The sequence below is a fragment of the Gorilla gorilla genome, chromosome 9, assembly GCF_029281585.2.
Source record: "Gorilla gorilla gorilla isolate KB3781 chromosome 9, NHGRI_mGorGor1-v2.1_pri, whole genome shotgun sequence".
Lineage (NCBI taxonomy): Eukaryota > Metazoa > Chordata > Mammalia > Primates > Hominidae > Gorilla > Gorilla gorilla.
The window spans coordinates 131,918,264-131,929,733 of record NC_073233.2 but is presented as its reverse complement, the minus strand read 5'-3'; the positions used below and the strand labels follow the sequence as shown (position 1 = coordinate 131,929,733).

The 11,470-nt window shown below is 40.9% G+C and overlaps 1 protein-coding gene across 1 annotated transcript; it reads left to right on the top strand.

Moving 5' to 3' along the window:
• Window positions 1–8,188: 8,188 nt before the first annotated feature.
• On the top strand, window positions 8,189–10,021 carry OR10G6 (olfactory receptor family 10 subfamily G member 6). Its single transcript, XM_019035877.1, has 2 exons — window positions 8,189–8,236; window positions 9,029–10,021. The coding sequence occupies exons 1-2, from the start codon at window positions 8,189–8,191 to the stop codon at window positions 10,019–10,021; spliced, it is 1,041 nt and encodes a 346-aa protein (XP_018891422.1).
• The last annotated feature ends 1,449 nt before the right edge of the window (window positions 10,022–11,470 follow it).

Genomic DNA, 11,470 nt, shown 5'->3' with positions numbered 1-11,470 from the left:
TCATGGTGGCTTAATTTTGGCCTCTATTTATAAGACCTGATATAATTTTGTTATATTAAGCAAAAAGGAAGGGCTTCCAGGTTTGCCAAAATTCTTTGTTGGTTGATCCATTTAGACTACCACAGTGCTGTTATTGTTCACTCTAATAACTTTCTCCACTTCTCCTCTGGTAGTTTAGTCCCACTACTTATGATCCGTCAATCGTCGTAACGTTGAGAAGTTCATTTCAACTTCATCCGTCTACTAGTATCCTTGGCCCCTAATGTTTCCTTCCTCAATGTAATTTTTAGATACTTGGTAAAGGGAGTAAGTTTCTTGCTCTTTCAGGGAATATGGGTTACACACAAGTAGACAAGTGGCACTTGATAAATCTACTTCTATATATTTGGTTTACCAAGCCATTAGATTTCTGTCCCTGTACCTTAACTTTATTTAATGTAAGCTACTGTAGAGCCTAAGTGTCAATCAACCAATCAGTAAGTAAATAACATAAGACTACTATTATCTGAGAAAGCTGGTACATTGGATGCAGAACGTCTGGGAAACACACTCATGTTGAGAATACATACAAATCTTCAATGGCACTCCTATGTTTGTTGCAGCACTGTTCACAATAGTCAAGATTTGGAAACAACCTAAGTGTTCATCAACAGATGAACGAATAAAGAAAATGTGGTACATATACACATGGAAGTGGTATTCAGCCATAAACAAGAATGAGATCCCGTGATTTGCAACAACATGGATGGAACTGGAGATCATTAGGTCAAGTGAAATAAGCCACGCATGGAAAGACAAACGTCACATGTTCTCATTTATTTTGGGGAGCTAAAAATCAAACCCATTAAACTCATGGACACAGAGAGTAGAAGGATGGCTACCAGAGGCTAGGAAGAGTAATGGGGGAATTGGGGAGGAAGTGTGGATGGTTAATGGGTACAACAAATAGTTAGAAAGAAGGAATAAGACCTACTACTTGAAAGCACAGTTGGGTGACTACAGTCAAGAATAACTTAACTGTACACTACAAAATAACTTAAAGAGTGTAATTGGATTGTTTGTAACTCAGAGGATAAATGCTTTAGGGGATAGATAAAAAATAATGAAAAAAACTTTTTCAGACTTTATTTTCATCAGACAAAAATTAATGTGGGAAAGGGGGTGGACTAGGGAGGGAGGAAGGGCATCTAAGATGTGTGACTGAAGAAAGCTTTTTCTTGGAGCAGCATCTTGGATCTGGAAGCAAGATAGGAATAGCCTCATCAGACAGGGAAGTAGAGACCAATTTTTCTGGCTATGAAGATTCCATGTGCAGTTGGGAATCAGGGCACTGCATCATTCAAATCTTGCCACTAATCTCCTTTGCATTTTAGAGTCCTGTTCTTTTTAAATTATTTCCTAATTTTACATGAGAACCCTGGAAAAATAAATTCATCTGATATTATAATTAAGAATCTACATTCCAAAGATATGTGTTGGGCTGGGAGCGGTGGCTCACGCCTGTAATCCCAGCACTTTGGGAGGCCGAGGTGGGAGGATCACGAGGTCAAGAGATTGAGACCATCCTGGCCAACAGGGTGAAACCCCGTCTCCACTAAAAATACAAAAATCAGCTGGGCGTGGTGGTGCGTGCCTGTAGTCCCAGCTACTTGGGAGGCTGGAGCAGGAGAATTGCTTGAACCCGGGAGGCAGAGGGTGCAGTGAGCTGAGATCATGCCACTGCACTCCAGCCTGGTGACAGAGTGAGACTCCATCTCAAAAAAAACCAAAACAAAACAAAACATATTGTTTTTGCTATTTCAGCCAGTGGCCACAACAAAATGAGACATTATTTTATCACAATCACTGAATGTCCCTGGGCTTCCATATATCCTTTATCTGAAAATGGCAGATTTGAGACTCTCAGACCCTTCCTGTAAGCTGCTACTTGCATTAGAAATTGCCATCCCATTCCAAAATAACTTAAATTTTTTATGCCCTTCCTAGGTATAAGCAGAAAATAAATTTACTAATATGATATGTAAAATCACCAGGAGAGGTAGAGAACCAATGACCCCATTCCAACTGTTAGTGTCCCACCCTTTCGCAGTAAATGTCTTAACTACCACAAAAGAAACGTAGTAAGTATGTGTATTTAACCTACATTGCAAATCATTAACTTAACTAGATTATCCCCAGTTCTATAAGAGATAGCAAATTCTGCTCAGACAGTTATAGAAATAATCTGGTTCTCTGTCCATGTATTAAGTTAGAAATTTAAAACCTGAGGACTGTGATTTTAAGATCTTCATTACAGATAAGCAGTCAACACCCAACAGTCCTTGTTTTCCATGTGTTCTTCTAAATGATCTATTACACCAGACATCCAGGCCAGAAAACCTTCCTAATGCAAATGTCTTCAACTCGGGCGACCACAATTAATACTTAACATTAACTCTTCTGACGGGCATCCAATGTCATCAGCTACCAATGGCCTTCCTCAATTTCTATTCAAATCCTCACTCACCACTTTCAAATCTACCCGTCAGTCAAACCTACATTATCATTCATTCAAGGTTTTCTCACCCGATACCCCTTCTGGTTCAAAACACCCCACAGAGGATAACATGCATCTGGCTAGTGTCTCCACTCTCTGGACCTTGAAATGTCTTGTATGATTCTCCTCTGGCTCTTGTGACATTTTGACCCCCTGTTCTCACTGTCTCTTTTTTTGCTCACTGGCTACAATCTCCCTGCCTGTCCTGTGCTGTGACTTAGATAAAGATGGAGCAGTTCCCTTACCAAAAAATGAGACCAACTTTAGGGAAATTCATAGGTTACTTTTGATCTGCCACTACAATTTTTTCCCACACATTGTGTACTCTCATGTACTAACTTTGTAGTGTCATGATAATTCTCATATCCGCCCAATCCCCTTTTCTGTCAATCTATGAATACACCATTTGAGAGAAGGCTACGGGTATCATTTAGCCAGGTACCTATGGTCTTACCTGGCATAACCTCAACCTCAAATCATTTTTACTTCATTTTCAATTTCTCCTCTATCATCGTCTTCTTTTGGTAAGGTTTCCGGTGACTGTGAGTCTCAGTCTATAATTCTTAACCCATAACAAGATCTTCATGTACTCCCACAAACCCAATCAAAACCCTTTGTTTCTTCCAGAATATCTTACCCACTGGCCTGTTCATTAGCTCATTCTACTTCCAACTCTGAGGCCCAGTGACCTGTTCATTCAATCATTTCCCTTCCAAATCTGAAGCGTTTTTTCCCCAATCTCATAAGTCTCAGATGTCCTTCCCCTCTCTACCTAGTTCCCTTCTTTCCCTTTTCCTTTCCCCTTTTCCTTCCCCCTTTCCTTCCTTCCTTCCCTCCCTCCCTTCCTTCCTTTGTCCTTTCCTCCCTCCCTCTCTCCCTCCCTCCCTCCCTCCCTTCCTTCCTTCCTTCCTTCCTTCCCCCAGTTATTCTACCTAAAATATGCTTACCGATAGCTTATTATCATATGCTGTGCACCATGGCACATTATGTACTAAAATCATGCCTCACTCACAGATTTTATGCTGTAATCCTAAGGCTTTTAGCACTAGACCTGGCTGCAAAGCTGACCTTTTGGAAAAAGATACCCTCCCCTTGTTTCACCCCTCCAACTACTCTACCCTTCACCTCCACATGCCTCCCCACATTGCCCCAAAAGAGGAACTAACAAATATTTTTGTCAGTTGCAGGGTATTTTATTGATCCATTCATGGGAATTGTCAAGTATATTGTTTTAAGCAAATGGATTAAATATTTGATCCCAGTTGAGGGTGGTATCTTTACCTGTTTCTCCTTCTGCTTGGCCTGAGAGGGCAAGGGAACTGGATCTGCCCCCATTTGGATAAAACTGAGCCATTTATTTTTAATTTCCTTTTCTCCCATCTTTTTTCTCTTCTGCTTCAAAAGTAGATGATGATAGCTCCTTTTTGCAAGAAGTCTCCCCACCCTTTCCATGTCCTTATCCACACAGAAAATCAAATGGAAAACAAAAACAAGTCTAGGGTAAAGAACAACCACTATGGCTTCCTAATGTAGATTAAAGGCCTTTCCTAACTTCCCAAGGTCAAGCATCTACATTGGAATTTGGAACCAAAGCTTCAGTTTGTAATCATGTATTCCTTTGTCTTGTATTTATCTATGTAAATATACACAGTATTCCCATTAGCGACATCACAGAACAGGAAAACTCTCAGTGAGAAGGGACGATTAGGTGTTTGGAGTCTTAAGTCTCTTCCATCTTCCTTTCTAAACGTAGACTTCCCTATTAGCAGAACCCTAAATCTAATTTAAACTCAACATCATATTCGTGCAGTAGGAACATGTAGTAATACAAACTAAAATAGTTAATGCTGACCTTATATGATTTCTTAAGTGGGAAATGGCTTGTCCAAAAAACAGAGCAAGTGCAATGTTGTGTTTCATAATACGCTACTTAAACATCGCAAACCAGCAATGACTCAAAGTAAGCAATTAAAACATATTCAGCACCAGACAAAAAGTATTTTAACAACTATTTACTGAGCTATAGTTTGCCTAGCACTAGTTCAGAACTATAAGCTCCTCTATTCTCAGAGCTGGGTAAATTGTACAATTTATTTATACAGACTCATATGAGATTTTATCCATTAACTAAGCTGCATGAGCTTTTATCTTTGGAAAAGTCCTTATTCGCCTTAGAACTTGGTTTTTTCATGTATAAAATGGAGATGCACTCTGGGTCATTTATCTAAAGCTCCAACCTAAGTGTGTCTGACTTTTGAGGATTGCTACGTTTTTCATATTCCTTCTAGCTGAGTCTCCTGTTTGCATACTAAGTGATCTAAACAGTTCTGCCCAAAATAGTATTGCCTGTCCTAATGCAAAGTTCTAGTAATTTATTCCTTCTGAGTTAAATTCATAGGGTATGTTTAAAAGCAATTAACATATGGCATTTATTTAGTACTTGTGGCTTTTAAATTATTTCAAATTGTATCCCCATGCTTTTATAAGTAACTGAGTAAATCATCATTTTCTCTATAGTGAGAAAACTAAAACCCAGAGAAATGGAAGGGGCCTCCTGATTCCTGATCAAGTGCATGCTTTTAGCAGGATCCTATGCTACAGGGCCACCACTAGCAACTAAGCGAACTTCCTCGAGTGGTACCAGCTTTGCCATTAACAAAGCCCACTGCAATTTATTTCCCTGTAAGTTAATTGCCCCTGAAGGGCAAAGCAGAAGTGATGTCAGCCCCGTCTCCCACCCTACAGGGACTAGAGGAAGAAAAAAGCTGCCTGCCAGAAAGTGAGACTCTAGGGGTCAGGGCCTAGGAATGCCACTGCCAACAGCTTCAAATGGGCTACACATGGGAAGGGGAAGCCCAGGGAAGCATACAGAAAGAGGGCAATGACATAAGCAAGAAGGGGCGTGTCAAAGGCAAAGACAAGGAAACCTATTGAGTTCAAAAAGGAGCCTCCATGAAGAACAGTAAAGAGCATGGAGAAGCTGAGGGAAGCAGCAGACGATGGCCTCACAGTAGATTCCCAGCCAGGTAGTGGTCTCCTTTTGTTTTCCATTTGATTAAATGCATGTTAGAGATGCTGGGAACATGGAAGGCACATTAGATCCTCCTAATGGCATTATGCTTTACAAATACCTGGGGAGGGGTGAGTCTTTATATTCTGCTTACCAAAGGCCAGTCTCCCTCTTGGAGTTTCCTGAGACACATGTGTTTCAGGGTCTACCTTAAGCTTAGTTCAGTTCAAACAGGGTTTGAAATGGCCAAATGAAGCTAGTATATGGCTACTAATGTCCTTTTATTCCCAAGACTTCTTGTGAAAATTGCTTCTTTTCCCCTTACAGAGAAGAACATATCACATTGCTGATACTATAATGTGATATTAACTAAAATGTATACACCAAGTAACTGGAGTAGTTTTAGTTATTAATGGGTAAAGCAGGGTATTTTGCTCTCTCCAGGGATAAATAATATTATTTCTCTGTAGAGAAAATAAATTATAAAAGTGAATGAAAACTGAGATGTCAAAGTAGCTAGATGGCAAGGAAAAAAATTATAGTACAGAAGAGAATTGGGACTAGGAGAAATATTGATTTTTCTTTGTGTAAGAATGAAATTTAAAACAGGAATTGATATAGATGCAAAAAAGATTGATGTTTCTTTTTTGGTTAGAAATCTATACCTACCACACTCCCTCTTTTTTTTTTAAATGAGAAACTGAGACTAGAAATTTTAAGAGATTTATCCAAAATAATATAGCTCATAAGTAGTGATGGTACTGAAATTCTTATGATTTTGAAAGTCAGAATACAAGATCTAACTGATATTCTTCTAGATTCAGCGTCTAAATTAATAGACTGATCCAGGCAGAGGGAAATGCCTTCGCTCAATACTATTTGAGAGTCTTTCTGTGAAAGGTATGCTACAAATGGGATGAAAAGAAAGATGAGACAAAGCCCCTGTAGGAGCTCACAGCCTAACGAAGAAATTAGACACAGACACAGGGTAAATTTCAGCATGCTCATAGTAAGCCTATCATAGAAACGTGACTGGAGTACTGTGGAGCCCGTGAAAAATGAGCGGCCATTTGGAGGAAAGAGAGCAAAGGCTTTACTGAGTAGATGACATCTGAATGGGATTTTGAAAGGTCAGTGGAAACTTTTCAGACATCAGAGGAGCAAAGCCATTCTAGAGTAAAGGGGCTACTGTATAAGGAAACAGAAAATGTTTGGTTAAAGCACAGTTATGGGATGGAGTGCTGAGAGGAGGCTGGAGAAGTAGGTCAACACAGCCACACCAGTCAATTTGCACTTTCCCCTTGGGCAATGTGGTACCATTAAAGGTTGGTAATCAAAGAATTGCCTAAGAAATCACTAAGAATTGCCCCAGAAGTTGTTTCAAAATAGATTTTATAGCTACCTTGGGAAAGATGATTTAGCTTCTGTGCAGTTTAAACTCTTATTTAGGGGGACCAACTGTTTCGGTTTACCAGGGACTCTTTTAGGTTTAGCACAGAAAGTCCCAACCCTGGAAATTGCTCAGTCCTCAGCAAACTTAATTTTACTGAGAAGTGTAGTCTGTGTGGTGCTAAAGATTGAGAGGGTTTGATGAGGGATGCGAGGCAATCCATAGTGTAGAGGGGAGAGAAGAAGTCAGAGGGCAGGCAGCTGCAACTGCAGCTGCCTCACCCACCACAAGCCCAGCTGGAGCCCTATTTCCTTCCACATCCTCTGAAGCCTTCTGAGAGATTCAGTGTTGTCCCTGAACCTTCTTGAAGGTGACACGCCATTTGGATATTTGCCTCCAATTTGTGAACAGACTATTAGAGTAAATATTGATAGAAGGGGCCGGGCGCAGTGGCTCGTGCCTGTAATCCCAGCACTTTGGGAGGCCGAGGTGGGGCGATCACGAGTCAATAGATCGAGACCATCCTGGCCAACATGGTTAAATCCGGTCTCTACTAAAAATACAAAAAATAGCTGGGCGTGGTGGCGCGGGCCTGTAATCCCAGCTACTTGGGAGGCTGACAGGAGAATCGCTTGAACCCGGGAGGTGGAGGTTGCAGTGAGCCGAGACTGTGCCACTGCACTCCAGCCTGGCAATAGAGCAAAACTCTGTCTCAAAAAAAAAAAAAAAAAATGTTGATGGAAGTAAAGTGACACTAGGAAGAACACCTCGCATTGCTCTCAGTTACTTTCCTGATTTCTCCCTGACACTTGGCGGATCCCATTCACCAGCAATCCTGGGAGGAGAAGCCCTTTGTGAAACTGCTCCAAATTGGCAGGGGTGTCATCGAGAGCACTGAACAACTCGCTAGAAACCATAGGTTCACTTCAGACCAGAGCCACGCATGCAAAGACGGAATTTGTCTAACAATATGAGATTACAACATATATTTGATGAAAAATCATAGCTAATGTTGATTGAGTGCTACTGTAAATTGTGTGAATTAACTGAATCTTTACAACAATCCTATGAAGTAGACACTATTATTGTCCCCACTTATAATTGTAAAAACATATTAAAAATGTGATTACCAATGAGTATAAGTGAACTAGATCATTGAACCCAGTAAGTCTTCACAGGCCGTACTCATAAGATACAATATATAGTGCCCTACTGTATGGGTGTACAGGTAGATGGATGAGTGGATAGACGGATGGATGGACAGATGGACGGATGGACAAATGGACTCTACTTTCCAGAAGTAGAGAGAAAAAAAGGCAACCCAGTGCCTTGGGGCTAAGATTTTGTACTGCTTCACTATTCTGAGAGATTTTAAATGACATGTAAATTTTTATATAGATTTTTTGAAAATAGATATTTTTAGCTAAAACTTCAGAGGTTCTGCATGTATTAGGTTCAGTGTGCAGGTCAGATAGTATATATTTTTTTAAACCTGAAAATTTTTTCACTGGGCACACTTAGATAGGAAATATAATCACAACTCTGATGTTCCTAGAAAATCAATAAGATGCAAGCTAACTCTCTGGTATACATATCAGAGATCAAACTGAAGGAAAACAATGGAACAGATCTTCCTTTATCAATTAATTTAGCTTTTATATGATTACATTTCTTCTTCCTGATTGGAAAGGAAGATTACTTCTTCTGTGTATGGTCTTTCCTTCATTCTCCTAAATTATGTACACATCATCATTTACCTTTAACCTTGGAGAGAACAACTGCTCCCTGACACCAAGCAGAATCTCAGAATCAGGAGTTGAGGGGGAGTAAGGTGAGAGAATGATAAAGACCAGTAGCAAAAATGAGAGAGAGAAGAGAGAGAGAACGGATAGTTAGATAGATAGATAGATAGATAGATAGATAGATAGATAGATAGATAGAGATACAGATAGAGATATAGATAGATGATAGATAGATAGATAGATAGATAGATAGATAGATAGATAGATAGATAGAATAGATAGATAAGTATCCTTTTCTGTCCTTATTTGGGAGTGACACAGAATTGATGTGCTGAGCCTAGAAATGTTAGAGAGGTGTTGAGCATCTCCCTCTGCTACTTCTTTTGACAGATGTGAACAGCAAGGAACTGCAAAGTGGAAACCAGACTTCTGTGTCTCACTTCATTTTGGTGGGCCTGCACCACCCACCACAGCTGGGAGCGCCACTCTTCTTAGCTTTCCTTGTCATCTATCTCCTCACTGTTTCTGGAAATGGGCTCATCATCCTCACTGTCTTAGTGGACATCCGGCTCCACCATCCCATGTGCTGGTTCCTGTGTCACCTCTCCTTCTTGGACATGACCATTTCTTGTGCTATTGTCCCCAAGATGCTGGCTGGCTTTCTCTTGGGTAATAGGATTATCTCCTTTGGGGGCTGTGTAATCCAACTATTTTCTTTCCATTTCCTGGGCTGTACTGAGTGCTTCCTTTACACACTCATGGCTTATGACCGTTTCCTTGCCATTTGTAAGCCCTTACACTATGCTACCATCATGACCCGCAGAGTCTGTAACTCCCTGGCTTTAGGCACCTGGCTGGGAGGGACCATCCATTCACTTTTCCAAACAAGTTTTGTATTCCGGCTGCCCTTCTGTGGCCCCAATCGGGTCGACTACATCTTCTGTGACATTCCTGCCATGCTGCGTCTAGCCTGCGCTGATACGGCCATCAACGAGCTGGTCACCTTTGCAGACATTGGCTTCCTGGCCCTCACCTGCTTCATGCTCATCCTCACTTCCTATGGCTATATTGTAGCTGCCATCCTGCGAATTCCGTCAGCAGATGGGTGCCGCAATGCCTTCTCCACATGTGCTGCCCACCTCACTGTTGTCATTGTTTACTACGTGCCCTGCACCTTCATTTACCTGCGGCCTCATTCACAGGAGCCCCTGGATGGGGTGGTAGCTGTCTTTTACACTGTCATTACTCCCTTGCTTAACCCCATCATCTATACACTGCGTAACAAAGAAATGAAGGCAGCATTACAGAGGCTGGGGGGCCACAAGGAAGTGCAGCCTCACTGACTTCATCCATCACAGACATGCAGGAAACACTATAATGCAGGGCCCTGGATAGGACACCAAATAAGTGGAAATTTTAAAGCAGAAATAGAAAGAAAGATTCATGCATAGAATAGAGGACTCCTGGCTGGGAACCCGGAAAGTTCCACATTGTAACCTGTTCTCAAACGTGATTTTCCATATGTCTTTCTTCAGTGCCAATGAAAAGCAGTTAAGGCAACTCAGCAAGGGTGGCACCTTGTTAAAAAGACTCAAGATAAGAAAATGTCTGCATGAAACCTCTGCTTCTCTGAGGCATTCATCTACATGTCTATTACTGCTTCTAGTCCCTGCATTGATACCTGTTATCTCTTTCCAGGCTATAAATAACTTTCCTGCAAACCACCTGATTTGACCTCGACAATAATTATGTGAGGTAGGTATTATTATTTTCCCATGTAACTGCGGGGAAACTGAAGTTCAAGTAAGAGGCTTATCCCAACTTCCTTCTCTCTGCCTTTTACCTTGATGAAAATGGTAGGTCATGACCTTGGACTTAAACTTGAGGGGGCAATTTCATCTCAAGATGAGGGAGCCGGTTACGTATGCCCTGCGCTAGGATCTGTAGAGGCCGAGTCATCTGAGCTTGCACAGAGCTCCACTTTTGTAAGATTGATGTGGGTATATCAAGGATAAGCCTTCCGGCTGTGCCACATAAACTGGGTCTCCCTGATGCTTCCATATCTGAGATAGTAGACAAATGCATGTGCTACCACACTTCTGCATTTGTTACATAGCTTTTGAGTATGAGTGTGGGGCAGGTGGGATGACGCATGTACCTGGCTGCAACAAGATGAGTCAATAGTGACCTGAAGCATGTCCTAGTCACTTATGTCTTATAACAATCTTGTCAGTGTCTAAATGTGGGTCCTTCACCCTCAGGACCCCCTGGGTGCTACAGAGGCTTTTGCTGATATTTCAAAAGTATGTGGGTAAATACAGTCCAAGAGGATCACTACATTCCCCCAAACTCAATTCCAATTGTAAAAACACTGGAATAATGGAGAATTGATTTCTGTGCACCAGAAGCTTTCTGAGAAAAATGTGTGTTGTCAGTGACTTTGCTTGCTTGAACAGCAGAGATGCAAGGTTAAACATCAAAATATGTATGAATAGGCAATCCAATTCAACGTGACACATTTTTTTTCAGTGTATCACCAAAACCATGACATTGTTGTCTATTCCAAATGGGTTTATAATCTTATAAAAAGAAAATGCATTTATATATGAGGCAGAGAGATAAAACATATGACCATAAAATAAATAAGAAATGACTGGTATAATTCAGTGTGCAATGAATATTATTCAGGAGAAGCAGAGAGAGAGGGAGAGTATTAGGCCTGGAATTTATAAAGCTAGCTTATTGAAAAATTGAAGATAATCTGTAGTTTGAAGGTCTTGTAAGATCTAGTC

Bases quoted from the DNA above. Each gene is read 5' to 3' on its own strand.
- OR10G6 (XM_019035877.1), top strand. From the start codon at position 8,189: ATGGATGGACAGATGGACGGATGGACAAATGGACTCTACTTTCCAGAA. The intron at 8,237-9,028 runs GTAGAGAGAAAA...TAGAAATGTTAG, and splicing joins ATGGACTCTACTTTCCAGAA to AGAGGTGTTGAGCATCTCCC.